The following is a 24305-nucleotide window of genomic DNA, read 5'->3' as shown; positions in this document are numbered from 1 at the left end:
GTGATTTCCCACTAAACAATCTAAGCACGGTATGATCGAACTTACAAAGATTAGAAAGTGAAGGATCGAAACAACAGCACAGACACACTATAGCCTCAAGGTAGAAAGATTCAACACAAAGGTGAGAACAAGCTATGCTAGAGATACTTAAATACATGGAATACTTATTCATGTTGAAGTATACTGTTACTGATGCAAAATCTATAGCAGTTGGAGGAGTGATTTTTCACTAAACAAAATGAGTATATACAAACTTCTTCAAGTAACACCTCATTATTTCTCTTCCAAATTGTTACCTTTGGTTGAAATCTTCCCGTGCACGGTGACAATGATACCAGCTCTAGTAATGTCACATTCATAACTTCTTCAAGTTCTCTTATATCAACCTACAAATTCAGTAAACTAACCATCTTTAATCAACCCAAGAAACAAAACATACGTCGTAGGATTATTAACACAGTTACACAGGTATCATACCTTAACATCATCAGTAATTGGGAGTCGAAGTGAAGCATCCTGCAGAGCTTTAGTTATCCCTGACTGAATAATCATCTTCAACACTGTCCCACTTGTCCAAATGCAGCATCTAAAATTCAAAATGATAGGACATGGTTAATTATCCAATTCTCAAACCAAAAATATATATGAAACTAAAAGAAAGCTGCGAGTGATGGAATCATAGCAGTATCTTGTTGAATAAGTGTGAATGGAGAAGAGGTGGAAGAGAAGAAGCTCTATTGTGCATGGGACTTTAGTCCCACATTGGGAGTTTTTTGATGGTTTATATTTAGTCCCACATTAGGATATGAACAAATGCATAGGGAGAAACTACTTTTTATATGTGGGTGCAAATCCAGAGTCTGGGGCAAAAATTTACCCAAATGGAATGGTGGTCGTTTCACTGTAGGGCTAATAATGGTCTTAATGGACATTAACTCTGACCATTGATTCGAGCTCCTATATAAGGAGGCTCCGATCATAGGCAAAAAAAAAAACACAACATCCTCTGTCAACTCAGTTCGCACGACCACCAGTGTTTGGAGGCAGGATCTCTTGGACTACTTTTTGTGATCCAGGGGATGTGTCACTCCCATTTGCGGTCGGATCGCGATCGCCGTCTCCACTAGGTTATAGTTTTTGTTCGGAGCCGAAGGCCGCCCGAAGGACACCCTCGCTCGGCGCTCAGTAATTTGACCACTTATCCACCACCGGAGGCCTTCGGACAGCCTCCGGCCACCCGCTCCAAACAAAAATTATAACCTGATGGGAACGGTGAACCCTAGAAGGGATAGCAACCATTTGCGAATGGATCGTGATCTAGCCTCAAATGAGAGTGGCACATCCCCTGGACCACAAAAAAGTGGTCCAGGAGATCTGTGCTGCAGTGCTTGGTGGAGTTCACGGTCAGACCGTTGTATCCTGGGAAACAGACGACTCGAGTAAGTCTCGAAGTACCGCCAGAGGTGGGGGCGAATCTGTTTCAAGGACCTCGGTCATTCCGCTCGGCCGACCCGACCTTCACTCGACCGATCCAACCGCTCGTCCGATCCGAGGTCAGAAACCAGCCCCTGCTGACAGTATGAGATTATCTGCTCAGGTCTTTTCAATAGATAAGTGAATTTAAATTCAACTAATACCCCGTAAAATTTCCGACAATAACAGATTGTTTGTACTCCAACATATCCTACTTGATGAGTGATGGAATCACAGCAATCCTCGTTGATGTTCCATATAATGATCTCCGGAAACCATCCCAAAATTCAATATTGGTTTGACGAAATCAGAGATTAAATGTTTTGAATTACTAGGGTTCTAACCTCGCAGAGACTCTCTTAGCTTCTTCAGCTGCCTGAGCTTTTGCATTGATAAATCTTCACTGAGTGTAACTATTCTCAAGTAGCTTAAGCATGTGGATATCGTCTTGCCGAGAAGATGATTTGGGGCTTTTTTCAACCCTGAAATGGGTTTAGCACACCGGGGTTGTGCGGCTTCTGAGAAAAGAGCGGATACCGACGGATCTGTTCAGATTCAGAGGGTGCTGCTGTTGACGGCCAGGCAACGCCGAGCTCAGAGATCGGAGGCAGATGGAGTTGGTCGACGTACGCCCTGCATGAAGCGTCCTCGGCAGCATCTTGCCTTCTGGCGGACTTGGCCGGTAAGAGATCGGCCTCAGGCATGGAGGACCGGACATCGTGATCGCCCTCGATCTGCATGACGCTAGGGAAGAAGGGTTAAATTTGAGAAGAAGAGGAGGAAAAAGTAGCCGTTCGGTTGGGGACGAGGGCAACGGCTAGTTCTCACTTCTATCGGTGTAGTGAAATCTCACTCGACTTTGATACGGACTTATTATTGGTTTTCAATAGGGACCCAGTAGACCCGATGTGAGAATGTGTAAGATCTAAATGTCATTTTTAACAAAAATAGCATGATATCCAAAAGTAACCTTTTAGGTCTCCATCCTAAAAATAGCAAAATCTTAGATCGAGATCGTCAACATCCAGAAAGTTGAGAAAATCTCAGCTACTTTTTGGAAGTTATCTCAAAAGTCAACAAAGCAAATGTAATTAGATGCCGTAATTAGCCCTAATTGCTTCAAATATAATCATTAAATTTGCTCTAACCTGGATAAAACATTAAAAATATCATTAAAATTGCTTTAATATAATAATTATGGTTAAAAATATTTCAATATCTATTAAAATTATTTTCAAAATTACTCTAACTTTATTAAACTTTTCCAAATACAAATCCGATCTTTACACCACCACGGCACCACCAGTTCACCATCTACTAATTTGACTTTTTATTGGGAAAATGTCAATGTCAAATTAAGAAATCACGGTCGTTTTTCTCAACTAATTCAATTTCTTTTCTTTTTTTCTCAACCATAATTTACTATTATTTTTTTAAAGAAAATAAATTAAATAAATATCTTAAATTTGTTAGAGCAAATTTCAAAAGATTCATGATAAATATATTTACTGCATTTTTTTTTTAGTTTCCAGGTGCAGTTAGTATAATTTTTATAAGGAATTGATATATGAAAATGAAAATGTAATAAAGACAAAAGCAATGAATATATTTTGTATAAAAAATATTTAACATATTTTACTTTTAAAAAAGTTATTTCTTAAATATTTATTATCAGTAAGTATTGGCCTTGTATATTTTTTTCTAAAAACACCCACTATTTAAAAAGTAACAAAGAGATTATTAAATGCGAAGAATATTCTCTTCACTCATACCATTAATAGGAAAGGAGTACTTCGGCATTCATAAAACATTGAGGCTGTTTTATTAAAAAGAGTCATTTTATTTTATTTTATTTTTAGATTTTATGTTTAAAAACTCCTGAGGGCATTATGGTCATTCCACACCGTCCTTTATATTCTAAAGGCCTCCTTGGCTTACCTGTCACAGAGAAAAGAGGGATTTGAGTGAGAGGTACGGAGAGCGGGCGATTTGAGTTTAGGTCGCTGCTCCGTCTCGCTGGAGCCGCCGTTGGACGGCGCTGTACCAGCCATCGCCATGGTTTCCGACGAGGATATCGCCAGCTGCATCGAGTCCATCCTCCGGCAGACTTCCGACCCCGCCGCCACCCTCTCCGGCGTCGTCCGCCAGGTCGAAGCCAAGCTAGGCGTCGACCTCTCCCACAAGTCCGCCTTCATTCGCGACCAGATCGAGATCCTACTGGGCCCCTCTCGCCTGCCGGCGGCCACTTTTCTCGCTTCCCAGCAGCCTCCTCCTGCGGCTTCCCCGCATAGCCCCTACATCCTCCTGCCCTACCTGCCGTTGCAACAGCAGTTCTCCACTCACCAGCCAACTTCCTCCGCGCCCTCAGATCCTTTCCCCCCTCAGCAGCACCCCGGAATCACTTTCCAGTATCCCCCGCCCCCGCCTCTGCCAGCTGCCGCCGTCATGGCAGCATACCACCTACAGCAGCAGCTCCACCAGACACCGCAGGGCGTCCATGCTGCCAACCTCCCCCCACCTGCAGCTGTCGCTGTGTCTGCGCCAAAGGAAAGGTTCTACCTTTTGCTTATAATACATCATATACACCAACCACGTTACTCTGGGGCTTATATCGAACTATCCCTTGCTTTGCTCCACTTCTTATGTGATTATATTTTTCCATTTTTTATTATTTTTGAGTTTCCCTTTGCTAATGAGTACGGTGATTAATGGTTTAGGCGTCCGTAGTAAGAAGTTGGAGATTTGGTCTGACATATTAATTTATCTTAAACACGTGTGACTGGATAGAGTTAAACGAGTATCCTGTCTTGTTGTTATTTTCTGGGATCATCTTAAGATTTGGAACATCCAAGCTTTTAGACAAAAAGAGATCAAAAAGAACATGGAGAAAGAATGTACTGCAAGATTATAGTCACAAGTGCATTCTTTAGAACTGCAGATTTTTTGGATGAACTGAAGTGTTATGCTAGCATTTAACTGTTTGTTATTTTATTTGTCAAGTCGTTCATGATCCTGGCTGTTTATCTATGTTAAAAACTTGAAAAAAAAACCTTGGTTACTTATTTATCTCCAAGCTTCCTTACTCCTTGTGTGGCTTTTACCAATCCACAATTCTTGCACCGGCTTGGAATGAGTAAACTTGAAATGCAATGTACTTAAGCCTTAATGCTATGCTCTTTGATGATTAGACTGATTTGTATGTAACAGAGAAGATTGAACGTATTCTTAAGATTTCTCGAGGGCAGATTTGTTCCTTTTTTTGTATATACACTGATAACTTAATCTACTCAGATTGTCATCTTCATAATCATTATAATTTATAAGGACCAATCCTTTTTACTCCAACTATTTGAGGTTACTTACACGGATCTTATTCCTTTGGTGAACCATATAAAAGCTACATCACTAGTAATCTACTATATTAGTCTTCCGATCCCCAAAAAAAGATCTACTTACCCCTTCGTTGTGTGTGTGTGTGTGTGGTCTTACTATCCAGAAAAAAGATCTACTTACCCCTTCATTGTGTGTGTGGTCTTACTATCCAGAAAAAAAAAGATCTACTTACCCCTTTGTTGTATGTGTGTGTGCGCGCGCGTGCGTGAGTTAAGGCTCATCTCGTGGGTTTTTTTTTCTTTCTATTTTTATTGGGGAGGTAATCAATTAGTATGAAGTTCTGATTGGTAGTGTTGTGCAGTCTCATGTGCTTTGTGTCCAATCATTTTTTTTCATTTTAAAATTTCACAGTTTATTTATAGCTGATCAATATATTCTACAGTTGATTGTATAAAGAAATGCATATATGTTGTGCCATTTACGTATTGTTCTGTAGTTGTTGTATTGGTTACTGTTGTTTCATCTACTGTGCAGTGCACCACCTAAGGCTAAAAGAAAAGGTGGTTCTGGGGGTCTAAACAAAGTTTGTGGTGTTTCACCTGAACTCCAGCCTATTGTTGGTGAGGCAGTAATGTCAAGAACTCAGGTTCATCTTACAATCAGCATATTCACTGTTGCAAAACCTTGCTCCAACAGTTGCTATTGTTCTGTATATTAATTAGTCATCACTCATCTCAATACAGATTGTGAAGCAACTCTGGGCTTACATCCGAAAAAACAATCTCCAAGATCCTAATAATAAGAGGAAGATCATATGTAATGATGAACTTAGGGTGGTGTTTGAGACTGACAGTACTGACATGTTTAAAATGAACAAGCTGTTAGCTAAACATATTCTTCCACTTGATTGTGCGAGTATGATGGTTTATCTTGCATATTTAATTGTGCATCTTTGTCAGGCAAAGCCGAACAATACTTTTTTGTTTCTCTTTTTCAGAAGAGACTGCTTCTGAATTCAAAAGGCTAAAGGCTGAAGAGGTTACTACACCTGAAGTTTCTCAACTTGATTCTGATGGATATCCTCTTTCTATTTCTGTTGCTCTGGCCAAATTTTTTGGATGTGAAGAAAGAGAGATGCTCCAATCTGATGCTTTGAGCCGTGTATGGGACTACATAAAATCCAATCAGCTGGAGGTAAGTTCTAGCTATTTGCATGAAATGACATTGTCGGTTTATATCACGTATGCATAGTTCATTACTTATTGACGCGTTTATATTTTTCTTAGAAGCCAATAGTTTCTGCTTGCATAATTACTTTTGATTTTTTAAGGATTGCTAAGATAGAGATGTGAAGATTTTGGAAAAGATTTAGCATTCAAGAGCAATTAGATGTAGTTCCAAGAAAAAAGGTTGAGGTGGAATGAATATGTTCGAGGTAATAATGAATTCTATTAGTTAGGAAAATTGATCTGATGAAATTGAAGATGGAAGGGTAGAGAGAGATTATAGTTAATGCAATTAGAGGTGATTTAAGATCTTTAGTATAGCTTTGTACAGTGTTTAATGGAGGATTGAGATACATGTAATCAATTCCATATAGTTTGGGCTAACTCAATTCGATGATATCTGTATTGTTGCCTTTCACTCTTCAAGATATCCGAGTTTTGTGTTAATTAATAATCAAAATGATTAGCCATGTAACTTTTTACAGAGTTTAATGGAGAGATGAGACACAGGTAGTTGACTCCATACAGTTAGAACTAATGAGTCAGTGATGATAGCTAATGTTGCCCTTTTAATCTTAATGATATCTGATTTTTATATCAATCAATAATCATAGTGTTTTTTTCTCTATGTCAAAGATTTTTTTACTTTCACATTGCACTTGGATGCTATCACTAGAAGCATTTATTTACTTAATATACCCTTCTCATGGCATGAACTATATGCCTACAAAGATTGGGTTAGGAGGATGCTAGTTCAATATGCCTCTCAATACCACATTCATGAAAGATTAGTGTAGCATTTCTCCACTGTATCAGTCGCCAACAGTCTTTTTATTCTGATTGAAACACTGCTTTTTGATTCTCTTATGAAACATTGTAATTTATTAGGAGGTTCAGTGAATGCTTTGTTACACCAATCAAAATGCTTTATCTACTTGATATTCGGGGTTTGGGTGAACTAGTTGTCACTATCAAGAGTTGTTGAATTGCTTGCCATTTAATCTAATGGACACATGATGATGGCAGTATAAAGTCAATTTCTTCCTCCATGCTTAGCGAATCAGTTTTCTTTTCCCCTTGCAAGATGCTATGTTCCTTTTTACGATCTTATGTATCCATGTTTATTTCACCCTCATTTTCTATGTTAGTACTTGTATGCCCTTGATTCATGTTTAGGTTATGTTTGTTTGATCATAGTCTTAAGGAAAATTTCACTTTGTTTTTACAAATAAGATTTATATAATGATTGTGTTTACATAATTGGTTTTGTACCAACATCATTTATTATTTCAAGTGAACTTGGGATCACCTGCATCTATTTGATATATCCCTTGTTTGCCAGCAGTTTATTATTTGTAATCAGATTTTTGATTCCTTAAGTTTTGTAGGATGATACAAATATGGTGATTACATGCGATACCAAGCTTGAAGAATTGCTTGGTTGTAAAAGTTTCCCTGTCACAGGCGTAACCGACATGCTGAAGAACCATTTACTCAAAAAAACATGATCCTATTAAATAGCTGGTTAGATGATCTATAACTATCATCTCCTCTTTACACTGTTTTTTTTAGTATGCTGTTTTTCTCTAGATGCCTTTTTCCTCTTTGCTGATTTGAGGATAGCTGACATTCCTTGAGATGAAGCCTTGTTATTGGTCATAAGTACTCTTTACATGCTGATGATGAGTTGATGTTTACTGTCTATTAATGTGTTATGCTAGAATACTGTAATCATTATTCATGAGGAAAATTTTGCTGCAGTCTTCTGTGTAGAATTTGTAGAATTTGTAATGCTTTGTAAATCTTCTGTTGACATGTGTTCCACTCTTATGTTCCATCTTTCGATATTAAGTTTTTTTGACCTTGCAATTTGAGTTTGGCATCATAAAAGAACAATGTATTATTTTTTAATTATGTTTTCCATTTTTCATGTTGGTTGTTGATGTTAAAATGTCATATTCTGTATTTTGATAAGATATCTCCTTAATATGCATGTAGTTAAATTTAATGTAATCCTTAACTTGTTGTGATTTACTTTACCTAAAACACACAAAGGCATGCCCATGTTTAGAAAAAGTGAGGTGTACATTTTCACAGGTGCCATATATAGGTCAATTTACCAGATCATGCCCCTTTTAATTAACCTTTACCAAAACTCATCCCTTACTATTGTTCTTCCTGTTTTACTCCTCAATTTCAAAAAACCCTTCAAAAGTATGGAACCATATTTGCAAGTTGATTTGCAAATCAACTTTGGCATGATTTTCACTCAAAATCAGCCTGTTTGAGTACATTTGCACTTAAAATGTCCATATTAAAATATTTTGTGCATAAATATAGATAAATTTCCATGCAAGGCTTGCATAGGTCTAATTGCTAGAAAATGGTATGCATCCTGTTTGACAAATCAGTTTGAGGCATGATTATCACTCAAAATAGATTTGTTTGAATTCCTTTGCACCTACAATATTTATTTTGGAGTGTCACACATCCTAATTAGCCCATGATGATCCACGAACTGATTTTAGCTCAAAATTGGCTTATTTAGTTAACTTCTGCCTAAATTGATCGTTTTGGGTGTTCTCACATCCTAATGGAGCATAAATATAAGAAATTGACTGTGCAAACATATTTCAGAATCAATTTGCTTGGTTATGATTGACACAAAATTCTCTACAAGTGAGATTGATTTTGACCCAAAACCAGTTTGTTTGAGTTCTTGTGCATCAAAGTGATTGCTTTTGAGGTTTGCAAAGAAAAGTTGGCTAAGAGAAAATCCAAGAGAAAAGTGGGAAAATATCCTCTTTTTTCTCATGATATGCTTTCTTCTTGTTTTTCTTCTTCTTGCAACTTCTTCCCTAATCACCTGTCCTCCATCAAGGCATTTGCTTTTGTTGCGGGAAGAAGAAAACGAGGAACAAAAAACAGTAAAGAAAAAGATAGCAGGGAAGAAGAAGATGCTAGTTGAAGCGAGAAAAGAGAATAGTAATAGTAAATTTAAAACAATGTACAAACTCTGGCTACTAAAAACATGTATACATATGTCTTAACAACAGATCAAGAAAGAAAATCACACTTCAATCTGAAATTTCTTTTACAGATTAATAGTGAGAAAACTAGCTACATCAACAAGAAAACTCTAAGAATTAGACCGTCAGTCCTTATTGTGTCCCTTCCCATATTGAGATTGCCAAAATCTCAGGTTGAGCTGGCTGGTCTTTATTTTCGCTATTCTAAACTTTGTTTTTTGTTGAATTATAGTTTAACCTACCCACAGGCCACAACTTCTAAATGCACTCCACGATGTCTTTTAGGCTTTGGACCCCTGCTTAAGCAATGGTTCATTCTGTCCCTAATCATATGAAATAACATACAATAACATTCTGGTCAATAAAAAAAAAAAAGAAAATCTAGACTTGAAAATGCCTTGCGATCAGACCCATTTCAATTTTCCATTCCTCCTAGTTATAGCAATTGCACAAGTTGCAAGCGTATGTTTCTCATTCTTCTTTCCTTTCATTCTTGAGAAGGGAATCATCCACATGCCTCTCTTCTTCACGCACAAAGATGGACTATTATCTTGAACTTGTGATCCAATTTTTTGGCACTTGTTCTATGTTGTCACAGATAATATGGTATATGCTCATGCAGAAAATCCTGGCAGAAAATCCTGTTAGTGTTCCAACTTTATTCTTCATGAAGATTATTCACCTTATATCATCTTTTGTACATCTTATTTATCTATTATTGAAACCATTCTCTCTATTTTCTATAATATAAAATGTTGCTCCTATGACTAGCACATGAGGTGTTGCCAATTTGAGGTCTGGGGTTTGAATCTTCGTATAATCGAGGTAAATATCTTCCTCATGCGCTAGTCAGTATTCCAAGGGCTAGTAGTCACCCATGATTTACTTCCTTGTTGGCTCTAGGATGGGTTGGTGGGGGCACTGGGGGCGAGTGTAGTCTCCTTTTGTCAAGTTGTACATCTTATTTATCTATTATCGAAGTCATTCTCTCTGTTTTCTATAATATAAAATGTTGCCCTGATGGGCTGATGCAGTTGGCTCATGTCAGAGTGTTAATGCCAATAGGCTTGGGGTTGATTCTCAGCGAGTGCGAAATGCTCCGTTGGTTGCCTCACCCTCTCCTTGCTTGTGTTGTTGTTGTTGGGTAAAGCCCCCCGTGATTTATCTCCCAAACAGTGGAGGCCACCCTAAAGGGGTCATCGAGGTGATGGTTTCACGTTTTGCTACCTATAATATAAAATGTTTGTTTCTAAATTTAGTTTAACAAGACTGCTAGTTTATTTGCAATTTTTTACTTTATAGTGCCTTCCTACCCTTGAAACATATATTTAATGCATTGAACATATCTGCTGCTGCTGTATTTATTTTCAGTTTCTATTAAAGATGAATGAATTCTTCATGACTTGCCATGCATATTTATCATTCTCCATATATTGATCTTTATTTAAGCTTGAGCCATTCTCTCCATCTTCTATAATATGAAATGTCAACTTCTAACTTTGGCTTAGGTGGAAAGTCAGATTATATACAAATTTAAGTTACTTCATAATTGCATTCTTATCCTGGAAATATATGTTGATGCATTGAAACATCTGCTGCTGCTTTATTTATCTTTCCTTTCACGATTTGTCATGCATATTAATTATGGTTGTTTACCATTTGATCATTATCTTTCCATAGTTTGCTTTATTGATGATCTGGTAGACTAATGCTGATGATCGATGATATAGTTGGTTCTTAGATTCATGGATGGCCAATGTATATTGCTAATACCTTCTTACTTTTGCAGACACTTTTCGGTTTCATCAGCTTGATCCTAACACTTACAAGGGTGGAAAAAGAACTCTACTAAGACTTGTTACTGGTTGTATGTTATAATTTTAGAAAGTAGTTTCTAATTAGGTTGTTATGTAACATATTTACCAATGTTCCTAACACTATAGTTGACCTACAATGTTTGGTTTCCCGTTATGGTTATCGAAATCGCATTGGCCGTGCTATCTTCTAGCAATGTATATGGAATACCTCGGAGATAGATGAATACAGATTGCAACCCCTCCACTCTAACCTTTTATTGACAACCTTTTGCGGTAGGTTGTGCTCAATGATCTCTGCTTGTAGCATACCACACTATCACTTCAGCTAAATTTCAGCTGTGAAATTTCAGACAAATTTCTTATTCATGTGGTTGTTATCTTTGTGAGTTGAATACAGATCGCGCCTTCCACTCCTGAAGAAGTAGCTTCGGACGAGCAATGTTTCTCGGTACGTCCTAAGCTTCTTTGATGTTGCATCTCGATCATCTCAGTGTAGTATACACCATAAGCTCTTATCTGTTGAGTTAGGCTACACTATTTCTTTTCTTATGCTTCAAAAACTTAGCTGTTTACTTGCAGTCATCCCTAGTTGCTCTACTGCCATGTTGTATTAGTTATCATTTTCATCAATTTAATTAAATGTTTTTCTTCAATTTTGAGATACTTCCACATTTTGAAAATCTTGAGAAATGAGATCCAAACAAAAAGAGTTAATTATATCAATAAATATCAAGTTAACAGAGTTTTAGTTGGTATTTTTTTCTCATAATCGATGTTTGCTATGGAAGAAGGGTAGAGAGGGTACCAAAATGAGCATTTACTTTATACTTTTAAAATTTGTAATTAAATTAAATGCTAACTGTTAATAACTTAAGATATTTAATTATTTTAAATTTTGAGAGATATTTAGGTATTTTTTTCTGGAATAATTGGATGAATACACGTTGCAAACAGTTATTTATCCATGAATTTGCTTTGAAATCTATGTCGATTGTTGACCGTCGGATCCATGTGGTTGCTCTTTCCATCAAAGTCGGTTGTCATCAAAATGACGTGCCGAAATTATAGGAACGTGCGCAGAAATATAACCATGCGGTGGCAGCACAAGTGACCATCGACTTTGGGCTGCTACGTAAGGAAACAGAGCAAACGATGGAAGCGGCGGTGGCGGCCGCCTTCGACGCCCACTCCGAAGTCGCCGACGCCCTCACTGGCTTCCTCTCCGAGTCCTCCCACTTCCTCCTCGACGACTTCCTCCACGCTTCGGAGTCCTCCGCCGCTGGCATCCACCCGTCCTTCTCTGCCCCCTCCTCCCTCTTCGCCCCGCTACCACTTCACGAACCCAGCGGCAGCGGCCTCCTCCAGCATTGGCCGAAGCGCCACCGAAGTTGCGACGACCTGCGCCACCACCAACTCCCGACGCCGGCGAGGGAGGAGCGGACGGAGCTGTCGGCGCAGAGCCGGGCGGCACGGGCGAGGAGGAAGAGAATCGCGGAGAAGACGCAGGAGTTGGGCCGGCTGATCCCCGGCGGGAACAGGATGACGACGGCGGAGATGCTGCAGGCCGCCGGCGGCTACGTCAAGTTCATGCAGGCCCAAGTCGGCCTTCTTGGGCTATTATTCACCGGCCCAATTAAGGTCCAATTAGAAATGCATAATTTTAACTCTTCTTTTAATACGGAAATAATGAACTAATTTTATTTTTCTTATTATATTGCAGAATTGGGCTGCTCCACCGGAGACAGAGAGAAAGGCCCAAGCTCTGGTATCATCGCCACGTGTCCAAGAAAAATTGGCTGCGGAAGGGCGGTGCGTGGTGGCGAAGGAGTTGGTGATGGTCATGGCCGAGGACAAGGAGATCAAGTCCAACTTGACCATAGCTCGCGATCTTAATCGGTTCATCGAGTCGATCAATATCGGACTACGTTAGGGTTTTTGTTTTTCCTTGAAAAAAGAATTGTCAATTTAATTCTGAAAATTATATTCCATGTATTTGTTTTTGTGTTAATTTTATTAATATTAATGTTGCAAAATGTGATCATTAACTAAATGGATGGTGTAAGCCTGTTTTTTCTTCATATCAAAGTGTTATTGATAATCTCATTAATTGGAAAGATTGAGATTAGAAGACTAATCAGTTCAGTCATTCTTCCAGGGGTTCTATGTAAAGTCGACCTTCTGAAATTACTAAACAACACTGGTTGGAGAAAACATTTTGTATATAAAATCTCGAGCAATAAAAAAAACTCCTTTTTATTGGAATCATAAAAGATGTTTTTTTTAATTTTTTTTAATCAAATCTCACCCCATTAATTCTTCCCTAACTACTGTTGTTTGATCAATTATGATTTTTATTGATCGATTTTGATTTTTTTGACTACTGATTTTAAATTTAAATCCTACTTGTTCAACAACATAATTATAATTTCATAATCGCTACAATGGATACATAACCTATAACACAACGAAAAAAAGATGCCCATGTGTGATGTGATATTCAAAAATATAGGACTGCTCTTGTGATTCTTGCCCTAAAATCTTTCCAAATCTCAAGGAAAAGGAAAGTTATAATCATAGGAAATGAACGAACTTTGGTGATAATAAAATCACTCTATGAGATGGATTATGGTTCACTCAGCCTGGTTGAGCTCCCCAAATAGTCCACTTCGTTCGACATGTTGGATAGTTTACTGGGGCAGATTCGATCAGTTTGTCATGTCGACAACACCGTCTGCTTTCAAATGGCTGGTTCCGACCAGCCCAATTGGCTCAGTTCAAATTCCATCTCCAACTGATCCCTCAGATCGCTGTCGATCACCAGTAATCCCCACAGCTGCACGCCCCTCCGGCAACTAGATGGAACCGGCTGCTATCCCTCAAAGATATCTCCATTTGATATACATTCGATACATACTTTGCGAAATTATGACAATCAATGCAGATTCGGAGGTTCTTTGTGATGCGAATCGACTCGCGACAAGCATTGCCCATTAGCCCGAATGCTATGGCCAACTTCTCGCTATGCCCAAGTAGTATGCTTTCCTTTTGCTCATCGTCTACATCATGTAGCACACAGCTAAGATCTGGAACATAACCTGCCGCTTTGATCCTTTCGCACACCTCTGTAATCTTATCAAAAATTTCTTTCCTTCGGGGATGAGAACGGTCACTGGAAAAGAAAATGTGCATAACCTTGTCGAGTTGGATGGAGCTTCTCCCTGGTTCTTTCGTCAGTTTTTTCAGTTTCATTGACTCCCTCACTCTGGCAACATCTTGCCATCTTCCTGAAGCAGCATAAATATTCGAAAGTATCACATAGTTACTAGCATTGTCAGGTTCCATGTCGAGAAGCTTTCGAGCAACAACTTCGCCAATCGAAATCTTAGCATGCAATCTGCACGCACCTAGAAGTGAATTCCATAGGGCAGATGTCGGTTCGTATGGCATGTTCTTGATCACATCTAGCGCTTCTTCTATTCTGCCAGCACGCCCGAGTAGATCTACGAGACATCCATAATGCCCTATTTCTGGTTTCAACCTTTGATCACTGACCATATAACCAAAAATGTCTAGACCCTCGTCGATCAATCCACCGTGACTGCAGCCAGATAGCACAGCTAAGAAAGTAACACCATTGGGCTTCACTTCTCGAAACATGGACTTAAAGAGCTGAACAACCTCTCTTCCTAAACCATGTTTACCATAACCCATAAGCATTGTATTCCAACTAATCACTGATCTCTCAGGCATGTTATCAAAGACTCTTCTTGAATGCTTCAAGCTTCCGCATTTAGAGTACATGTCAATCAAAGAGTTGTCGAGGACTACATAAAACAGAAGCTCACTTCTGATAACCAAGCCATGCACTTGCCGACCGAAATCCAAAGCAGCAAGTCCGGCGATTGCAGTCAACAGACTGACAAAAGTAACATAGTTACATTCCATTCCCTCTCTCTGCAGCTGTTGGAACACTTTCAGAGCTTCCTCATCGAGGCCTGACTGGGCATATCCAGAGATAATAGCAGTACAAGAAACAACATCCCTATGAGGCAGCATGTTGAAAACTCTTCGAGCGTCTTTGACTTCACCAACCTTGGAGTACATGTCAAGCAGTGAACTCCCGACGAACATATGAGAATCGAAGTTACTTTTCACTGCTAGAGAATGTATTTGCCTGCCATGATCTTGACCAGAGTGGCCAGTACAAGAAGGAAGAACTGTAGCCAATGTGTATTCGTTGGGCAATATACCTGCCAAATTATGCAAGTTTTAAGATTGAATAACTTTATTTTCCAACATTTTTTGAGAGGGAAACAGATGAATATGGTTAACAATAAGCTAAACAAAAGTTTCAACATATATTTCCACTAAAGCAAAAGTTATAAGTATCCCAGATTAATTTTGATGTTAATCAACCGAATTAAGTAAAGCCCTGTATTTGATGCCTTGTGTTTGAGTGTGCAGAAACTTATGAACACAAGAAATCAAGCAGAAGGTGCAACGAGTGAGAAGGATGGCATGCGAAGGGAGCCAACGGACTCGGTGCATCCAAGGGACGAGGAGCTGCAGAAGAGTACACCGGTGGAGCGAGGACAACGCGTGGTGCATCCGAGGGATGAGAGGCCGGGAAGAAGTTTACTCGAGGAGAAGGTCGGAGTTTGGTTCGGGTGAGCTCAACTCCAGACTACCAAAGCATCACCCAAGTGAACGGATCAAAGAATCGTCAACTTCTGATGTTAACCATTTGAGGCGCCTCAGGTGACCCAAGGCATCCTGAAGACTCAAGGTGCCTCAGTTGTCCTGAGATGTCTCGGATGAACAAAAGTCAAAACGTCTCAGATGGATCTCAAGAGCCTCACCTGCAGGAAGCAACCATTGCCGCGGAGATAAGCAACAGAATCCACGTCAGCCGACCCGAGGCGCCTCCGATGAACTGTGGCACCTCCAATGTTGACAGATCAACAAAAAACCATTGCGCGTGGATCAACCTCAACACAACTGAGGCGCCTCTGATGGAACTGAGGCGCCTCTAATGGAACTAAGGCTCCTTCGATGTGCTACGTCAGCAAAATGGTCATTTCGACCAGAATGCTATAAATAGAGGTCCTGTCCTCTTAGTTTTAACCAAGGTTTTCAATAGAGGCGAATAACGCGCTACATAGCACACTATCGCGCGCTACGATCAGCGAATGCTACAGAGCGTTCGCTGATTAGCGATTGTCCCAAATAGCCTACGCTATTCAGGACAAAAGCGTCAATAACGCACATAGTGTGCACTATCGTGACCTAGCAGCCCATAGCGGGCGCTATAATTGCAAATTGCTTACAAAATAACTAGGGCGAAGGCAAGGAGGCAAAGGCGAGTGGAATCGTAACCGTCGAGAAGGTAGGGCAGAGGCAACAAGCGACGGGCGACTAGCGACGAGCGAGCGACAACTTGTGAGAGGCGATCGGCGAGCAGTGGCTTGTGAGCGGCGGCGAGGGACAACGATTGGAGGTTAGCTTTTCTCCTTCCTTTCGTTTTCTTCGTTTGGTTTTTCCTTTTTGTTTTTTGTTTCTCGAAGGAGCAAAAGCGATTTCGCGATTTCCAGAAGTCAGGCATCTGGATCGATCAAGATCAATTCGAACAGAAGGGATCTCGATCAATCACAGGATCGATCCAATGATCGATCTAGATGCCCTGGATTGATTCCCATTTTTTTACTGATTTGTTTCTAAGTAATTAATTATTTGTTCTGATTTTTTCCTTTTGTTTTTCTAGGATTTTGATCGTCTAGTTAGAATTTGCAATGCCTACGAATTTGTCAAAAAAAGATAAAAAAGATATTGGTTGGAAGTATTGTTATCAAAATGAGGGAGAGAAATCTGTTCGGTGCAAATTTTGTCATCATATATCGAATGGAGGGATTACTCGTTTGAAGGAACATTTAGCTCAAACTCATAAAGGGGTTGCGCCTTGTGTTAGTGCTCCGGATGATATTAAGAAAGAAATTAGGGAATCACTTGACAAAATTAGAGCATCTAAAAGCAAACAAACCGAATTGTTACGAGAGATTGGTGAGGGTCCCCAGAGTATGAGTACACAATTATCAAAAGTTGGAAGTGTAGGGGGAAATGCAATTGGATGTTCTGGTAGTGGTGAATCAAAAGGTAAAGGTACTTTTCATGGGTTTGTTAGTTCTGAACTTAGACAAACAATCCTAAATTCGATATACAAAAAAGATTTGCTGGTTGATGTAAGCATAAAGTTGGTCGTTTTATTTACTCTGTCGCACTTCCGTTTAATGTTGTGAATGATCCTTATTGGGTTGCCTATGGTTGAGGGTATTGCGGAATATGGAAGAGGGTTCAAGCCTCCTTCAATGCATGAGTTAAGAACTTGGATACTTAAAGCTGAGGTTGATGGCATCAACCTAATATATGAGGAGCATAAAAAGGCATGGAAAAAATATGGATGCACTATTATGTCCGATGGTTGGACAGATGGAAAGAATAGAAGTTCGATCAATTTTTTGGTAAATAGTCCCGCCAACACTTTCTTTTTGAAATCTATTGATGCATCAACTTCTACTAAAAATGGGGAATTGATCTTTAAATATCTTGATGTCGTTGTTGATGAGGTGGGAGAGGAAAATGTGATTCAAATTGTCACGGATAATGCTTCGAATTGCATTAAGGTGGGGGAAAAAATTATAGAGACTAGACATAGAATTTGGTGGACACCTTGTGCGGCACATTGCATTGATCTAATGTTGGAGGATATTGCAAAGTTGAAGATTTTTTCTGACACAATTGAGCATGCTAAGATGGTTGTGAAGTTCCTTTATGGTCATGGGACTATACTTTCTTTGATGAGAAAGTATACAAACGGTAAAGAAATTGTCCGTCTCGCTGTTACTCGCTTTGCTACTTTATTTCTCACTCTTCAGAGTATGTATAAGGTTAAAAGGTCACTTGAACAAATGTTTGCTTCCGAAGATTGGGTTAGTTCACCACTATCTCAAACAACTCAGGGGAAGATCGTGAAGAAAATTGTTGTTAATGATCCCAACTTTTGGTCACATGTTGCATTTTGTGTTAAGAGTGTTGTTGCTCTTGTAAGTGTATTAAGGGAAGTTGATTCGGAGGAAAGATCGGCCATGGGATATATTTATGAACTTATGGATAAGGCAAAAGGGGGGGGGGGGGGCTGACAGAAAATACAAGCTCATTTGGAAAAAAAAATGATTCACGATGGACTCCACAACTTCATTATCCTCTACATGCGGTCGGGTACTATTTGAACCCGCAATTGCGTTATGAAGAAAGATTTTCTGATTGTGATGAAGTTAGAGATGGATTGTATACTTGCATGGATAGGATGTTGTCTTCTGATGATCGTCTTAAAGAGGACATCTAATTGGGACCTGTATAACAAAGCTGAAGGAGAATTTGGAACTCCAATAGCAAAACGAACAAGAATGTTGCGAACTCCGGGTAAAATTTTCTTCTTGTAAAATTATACTAGTATTCGTATTTTAAAATTATATACATTCTTGTAATTTTTTTTTATGTTATTACTTATTAGTCTCGTGGTGGGAATGTTTTGGAAGTAGGACACCCGAGCTTACTACATTTGCAATTCGAGTGCATGGCCTCACTTATAGTGATTCGGGATGTGAAAGAAATTGGAGCACTTTTGAATCAGTGAGTATTCTAAGTTTCTAACTCTATTTGAATTTTAATTGTTTTATAATTTTCATATCATTGTTTAATTTTTTTATATATGTTTTCTTCTTTGTAATATTAGATTCATACAAAAAAGAGAAATATTCTTGAACATGCAAAGTTGAATGCGTTGGTGTTTGTGAAATATAACTTCAAGCTTAGGGAGAGAAGCATTAGGAGGAGAGACAAGATTGATCCCATTGTAGTTGATGAAATTAATTCGGATGATGAATGGATAACTGAGAAAGAAGGTCCAGTCCTCCTTGTAACTACTAAATGGCTTGAAGATGATGAATTATTTGAAAGTGATCCTATTGTGAGTGTGTCGACAGCTACCTTTGAAAGTCTTTTCGACTCAGATAAGCGAGTCGAAGATGTTAAGAATATAGTTGAAGTTCCTCCTACAAATTCAAAAAAAAAAAGTTGTTGAAAATTCAAGTAAGCACCAAGCATATGCAAATTATTTACTTATATCTACTTCACCTATAATTGATTCTTTGATGTGGAAGATAATCATCTTGATGCTAAAAATTATGGTGGAGTAATTCCAACAACTTTTGATAGTGGAAATTTTCCAAACATAGACACTATTAATGATGATAGTGATATAGATTTGGATGATACTGATTATTTTTAGGTTATGTTGTTTTAATTATAAGACTTTTTAAATTGTTATGGGATATTTTGACATATAATGAATTATTATGATTAATTTTAGGTTATGTTATTTTTATTTTACTTATATAAGTATATTTTGTTTTTTTAAATTTAAACATTGGCGTGCACGAAAAGCTTGCGCTATGTGCTTCGCTATTTACACTACGCGATGACAAGACAAAAACGCTATGAACCAATGCTACGCGATTTAAAACACTGGTTTTAACAACACAATATTTCATTTCCTAATTCGAGTTTAGAAGCTTTTGTACTCAACTGTTGTAAGGGACTACTCCGTCTCCAACCGTTGTCAAAGGAGCCTCTTAGTCTTAATGCACATTTCAACATCTTGGATTAACAATCTCCTAGTTGCAAACCAAGTAAAAGTTCTGAGTCTCTTACTTTATTTTTATGTTATTTGTTTACATTTAATGCATGTGTCCTTGCTAAGTATGTAGCAAGAGAAGATTCGTAATTCTACTTTACAGGGCTATTCACCCCCTCTAGTCGGTCCAACCGATCCAAGAATAGTCAGATCAAGGAAACAATTGTTAGACCAAGAGGGCAGCATAATTCATTCCACTAGATCTGCTAAGTAAGATCGAGGAAACAATTGCTAAACAAAGAGGGCAGTTTGATTTGTTCCACTAGATTTGCTCCTCAAATTATTGGTAGATTCTGGGAAAAAATAATTGAGGACTTCAAATCTAGCAAGCTAACTAAAAGGAAGAAAATTGGTGCAGCCATAGATCCCTATTTCTTTTACAAGTTCAATTTGATAAAATGAAATTGTTTTTGACTTCTTGTGCATCAGCATTGGTTGCTATGATATGCAATGACATGAAAATTTACATATGAATATCTAAAAACATTATTCCATGCAAGAGGCACATATTTGAAGAGATCAAGCTTCAAGAAATAGACTATGTTTGCACGTCAATAGATATATTTGGACCATGTAAATCTATGTGGATATAAGAAGAACTCGCTGTGTACAGCTTGATGACTAGAATATTTTGGTCAGAAATAATGTTCAAAATCCTCTCTCGAACACAAATATCAGAACTCTTGACCAAAATCACACATAAGCAATGAACAAAACAAACCATTGATAACCTAGATGGCACAGCAGAACCATCATTTTTAGTTGTGCTCCAACCAACATGAAACAGATATTTGTTAAGACTGTCCGATGAAGTCCAACACTTTCAGCAGTTGAAAATTGGACAATCTAGCCAATGAAAGGCACCACGGCCAATGAAGTTTACGTATGCACTAAGTCCCTAATGTTCATTTTTTTGACTTGATTGTCAAAATGTGACCTCGTCGAGCACATTCCCCACATCTATTTTTGAGCATTTTCATTACAGAACCAATGGACTCTAAATCTTTCAATGTCTGAACTGATGCCAGAAAAAAATTGAAAATTATCATCAAACAATGAAGGAAACCAAATGCTACACTTTCGTGCATCTTAAACTACATCTCCAAAGCCTCAGAGCTCTGTTGTGATGCACACAGTAGTATTTGGGCCTCCAAAACCTAATTTATAACACTACATCTCAATACAACAAAACGGAACGTGTTGTTTTAACAATAAGCTGCACAATTCAGACAAAGAAGACTTAAACATTATCAAAATGCCAAAAAGCATTCAACGTTACCTGTTCTTAGCATCCTGGGGAGTTGCTCCAAGGCCTCAAAGCTTCGACCGTGCTGAGAGTACCCCGACATCATAGCAGTCCAGGAGATCACGTCCCTCTGGGACATTCCGTCGAGCACTTGTCGGGCGTCCTCCAAGGAACCGCCTTTGACGTACATGACAAGGAGCCGGTTCGCTAGGCGAACGGAAGTGACAAAATGAGACTTGATCATGTGGGCGTGGATGACCCGGCCCTCCTTTATCGCGCGCCTGCGGGTGCACCCTCGCAGAAGATCGTCGTAGTCGGCGAGGCCGAAAGTGGCCATTGGAGGGATGGAATCGCAGACGCGAAAGGAGATCGCGGTGGAGCATGGAGGAGGGATCGATCGGGGAAAGGTATGGGAAGCGGGCTCGCCGGAATGGAAGTGGAGGTGGGACAGGTGGCGGCGGAGAATAAACTGGGATCGCCGGTGCATGAGGACTAAATTAGAAATATGGGAGTGGTCGATGAATTTTTTAGGATAACTTCATTTTGACCCACGTAGTTTCATATTTTTTCAACCTTATGCTTTAGTTATTTTGAAATGTTCGTGGGCATTTTGATAATTTTAATTAATCTTATTTGATTATTCATGAAGATCAAATTCATCCTATAAAATTTTTTCATCAATTATTAGAATAAACTAAGAAGACACGTAACAATTAGCCAAAAAGTACTATATCCTTTGATTATCATACTGTGACATTTATAACCAGCATCTTCATTTTTTTTTATTATAAGTAGTTTTTTTCCACTTACCATATAAAACATATAGAGAAGAATATTAAATTGAAAAATTAAAGAGATAATAAATATTATTGGAGTTGCCATCACACTTTTATATCTAGTATTTAAAACACATATAAATTTAAGATTAAATTAAATATGTTTATATTATTTGATTACATTATAGTAAAAAAAATTGATAATTACAATTAATTTTATTGATTGGATGATCGATTTGATCCTATAAAAATTTTCCACCAACCATCAAAATAAATCGAGAAGCGCACACGACGATCATCTTAAAAATTCAGTATCATTTGATTACGTTCTTTATTTGGAAGAAAAGTTCTTATAAATATATTGTAGTTGGAGTTCGAACTGTGAGTACCTAAATGATAATATAGATGTTCTATCGTAACACCATGATTCTGAGGACTTGATTACATTATAGTTAGTACTCGTAGTTAGAGGTTAAATGATAAAACTTTGAAAATTAGAAGCATTTTGAAATACAAAATTATGGGTATTTAAAAAAACAAAAAAGATTTTCCCGTATTGAGTATTTGGCTAACTCGTGGGGTACGAAGTATAAACTTTAAGGGTACAATTGAAAAAATCTTCTTTTAATTATTTTGGTCGAGCACGCTCGACGCGTTTACGGCTCGACTCAACCAAACCGAACCCCTTTCGTTTACCGATCTATTTGGCGCCTTGTTTCTTCTTCTTTTTCCTCCTCTTCGACGTTGACTATTGTCTTCCTGTTCCTCGCTGCGGCGGCGATTTCTTCGCCCTGGCCATCGATTGAACGATCAGCTGATCGGTGCCGGGATCGAACGATCGGACGCAGGCAGGATGTCCTCGAGCAGTCGTAATTACTACCCCGATTTCAACCAGAAGATCGATTACGTCTTCAAAGTGGTGCTGATCGGTGACTCGGCGGTGGGGAAGTCGCAGCTGCTCGCCCGGTTCGCCCGCAACGAGTTCAATCTCGACTCCAAGGCCACCATCGGCGTCGAGTTCCAGACCCGCACCCTAACCATCGACCAGAAGATCATCAAGGCCCAGATCTGGGACACCGCCGGCCAAGAAAGGTCATCTCCTCATCTTCCTCCTCGATCTTTTCCCTTTTCCCCGCCCTGCTTTTTCCGTGATTTATCGCCCTAATTTGCTCGTCCTAAGTTACCATTTCAAAACTCAGATTGTTTGTGGCTTTGTTCTTTCGATCTATCCTACATAAACAAAACCATGAACAAAAACTTAGTTATGAAGATCTCTTTTTGCCTCGTTCTCTGTCCAAATTTTTCATTGACTCCAAAAATCAGTTTTTTTTTTATGGACTTCTTCTCTGTTAATTATGGTTTAAATGATCTACGAAGATCTTCAGTCATCTTCTTCCTTGAGCTGCCTTCTCTTTCAATTTGCTGCGACAAAGTAGTTATGATGCTGGCCAGCAGGTATCGGGCGGTGACGAGCGCTTACTACAGAGGCGCAGTGGGAGCGATGCTAGTCTACGACATAACCAAACGCCAATCGTTCGACCATGTGACTAAATGGCTGGAGGAGCTGCGAGGACACGCCGACAAGAACATCGTTATCATGCTCATCGGAAACAAGTCCGACCTCGGAAGCCTTCGCGCGGTGCCGACCGAGGACGCCAAGGAGTTCGCTGAGAATGAGAATCTCTTCTTCATGGAGACTTCCGCCCTCGATGCCACCAACGTCGAGAGTGCTTTCGTGACCATTCTCACCGAGATTTACCGGATCGTGAGCAAGAAGTCCCTTGTGGCCAACGACGACGCTGAGCCTACCGGGGACACGAACCTACTGACAGGAACTCAAATAGCAGTCTCCGGTCAAGAGCCTGCTGGTTCTAAATCGGCATGCTGCGCATCTTCTTAGATTGAGTGCTTTGTTGAGTAAATGCAGTTATTTTTTCACTCAAGCAGATCCCTGTGGAATTCTATTATTGACTTGTGGCCTCATAAACATGTCACAGGAATTTAAATAGCATGGAAAAGTTTGGATTCTAGAGCCTTTAGCTGACCAATGATACAAGTATTTCTAAGCCGTTCTCATGTCTAAACCTATACGAATATGGCCATATCTAGGTTTTGCAATGTCGCTAACTCCTTATTGGGCGAACACCCTTTGACTAGTTATTTTTCTTATGGTTCTCCTCAAATCCCTTTCACATAGTAGCTAGTACATGAGGTGATGTAAATGTCTCCCTTATGTGCTAGTCATTATTCCAAAAATTAATAGCCGCCCGTGATTTACGTCCTCCGTGTTGATCCTGGAATAAGTTGATAGAGGTACTAGGGGCAAACGTATTCACCTTTACCACCATTTTCTGGTCAAAGTGAAAGTGTAAAGTGTGTCGTTTCCTCGTCCATCTAAATTTTATCTGGTTAAGCCATTAGCCATCCCCAAGTTATCGAATATGAATTAATAAATACATTAATAACTTATTTCCTCTTCCATTTTCCCTTCTCAAATGCAAGAATTATAAATCTGTATTAACTAAAAATACTGTGAAAATTTTATCTAGACAAGCATTCATGTATACCATAAACAATTCAGTTTCACCTATAATAACTTTATCAAATTACATAGGGATTAGCATGGAAGTGTGCAAGACTAGAAACTACTAAAATA

General features: G+C 38.9%; 4 protein-coding genes across 4 annotated transcripts; 3 read left to right on the top strand and 1 right to left on the bottom strand.

Moving 5' to 3' along the window:
* The first annotated feature begins 3417 nt into the window (after positions 1 to 3417).
* LOC122047713 lies at positions 3418 to 11032 on the top strand. The gene is made up of 6 exons (XM_042609153.1): positions 3418 to 4025; positions 5341 to 5452; positions 5550 to 5721; positions 5804 to 6000; positions 7421 to 7556; positions 10851 to 11032. The coding sequence occupies exons 1-5, from the start codon at positions 3529 to 3531 to the stop codon at positions 7538 to 7540; spliced, it is 1098 nt and encodes a 365-aa protein (XP_042465087.1). The 5' UTR covers positions 3418 to 3528; the 3' UTR covers positions 7541 to 7556; positions 10851 to 11032.
* A 341-nt stretch (positions 11033 to 11373) lies between these two features.
* Positions 11374 to 12905, top strand: LOC122047714 (transcription factor bHLH52-like). The gene is made up of 2 exons (XM_042609154.1): positions 11374 to 12516; positions 12599 to 12905. The coding sequence occupies exons 1-2, from the start codon at positions 12031 to 12033 to the stop codon at positions 12806 to 12808; spliced, it is 696 nt and encodes a 231-aa protein (XP_042465088.1). The 5' UTR covers positions 11374 to 12030; the 3' UTR covers positions 12809 to 12905.
* A 357-nt stretch (positions 12906 to 13262) lies between these two features.
* On the bottom strand, positions 13263 to 21408 carry LOC122047712 (putative pentatricopeptide repeat-containing protein At3g13770, mitochondrial). The gene is made up of 2 exons (XM_042609152.1): positions 20907 to 21408; positions 13263 to 15128 (listed from the first exon to the last, which is right to left on the bottom strand). The coding sequence occupies exons 1-2, from the start codon at positions 21358 to 21360 to the stop codon at positions 13693 to 13695; spliced, it is 1890 nt and encodes a 629-aa protein (XP_042465086.1). The 5' UTR covers positions 21361 to 21408; the 3' UTR covers positions 13263 to 13692.
* A 958-nt stretch (positions 21409 to 22366) lies between these two features.
* LOC122047710 (ras-related protein RABA4c-like) lies at positions 22367 to 23679 on the top strand. Its single transcript, XM_042609149.1, has 2 exons — positions 22367 to 22741; positions 23105 to 23679. The coding sequence occupies exons 1-2, from the start codon at positions 22503 to 22505 to the stop codon at positions 23547 to 23549; spliced, it is 684 nt and encodes a 227-aa protein (XP_042465083.1). The 5' UTR covers positions 22367 to 22502; the 3' UTR covers positions 23550 to 23679.
* Positions 23680 to 24305: the final 626 nt, after the last annotated feature.

The sequence above is a fragment of the Zingiber officinale genome, chromosome 2B, assembly GCF_018446385.1.
Source record: "Zingiber officinale cultivar Zhangliang chromosome 2B, Zo_v1.1, whole genome shotgun sequence".
In the NCBI taxonomy this organism is placed as follows: Eukaryota; Viridiplantae; Streptophyta; class Magnoliopsida; order Zingiberales; family Zingiberaceae; genus Zingiber; species Zingiber officinale.
The sequence above is the reverse complement of the archived record's forward strand: the minus strand, read 5'-3'. Positions and strand labels throughout refer to the sequence as shown.

Excerpts from the sequence above, each read along its gene's own strand:
- LOC122047713 (XM_042609153.1), top strand. The coding sequence starts at position 3,529 with ATGGTTTCCGACGAGGATATCGCCAGCTGCATCGAGTCCATCCTCCGG. Across the intron at positions 4,026-5,340 it reads GTGTCTGCGCCAAAGGAAAG|TGCACCACCTAAGGCTAAAA; the intron begins GTTCTACCTTTT and ends TCTACTGTGCAG. Across the intron at positions 5,722-5,803 it reads TCTTCCACTTGATTGTGCGA|AAGAGACTGCTTCTGAATTC; the intron begins GTATGATGGTTT and ends TCTCTTTTTCAG.
- LOC122047714 (XM_042609154.1), top strand. The coding sequence starts at position 12,031 with ATGGAAGCGGCGGTGGCGGCCGCCTTCGACGCCCACTCCGAAGTCGCC. Across the intron at positions 12,517-12,598 it reads TATTCACCGGCCCAATTAAG|AATTGGGCTGCTCCACCGGA; the intron begins GTCCAATTAGAA and ends ATTATATTGCAG.
- LOC122047712 (XM_042609152.1), bottom strand. The coding sequence starts at position 21,360 with ATGCACCGGCGATCCCAGTTTATTCTCCGCCGCCACCTGTCCCACCTC. Across the intron at positions 15,129-20,906 it reads CCCCAGGATGCTAAGAACAG|GTATATTGCCCAACGAATAC; the intron begins GTAACGTTGAAT and ends ATAATTTGGCAG.
- LOC122047710 (XM_042609149.1), top strand. The coding sequence starts at position 22,503 with ATGTCCTCGAGCAGTCGTAATTACTACCCCGATTTCAACCAGAAGATC. Across the intron at positions 22,742-23,104 it reads GACACCGCCGGCCAAGAAAG|GTATCGGGCGGTGACGAGCG; the intron begins GTCATCTCCTCA and ends GCTGGCCAGCAG.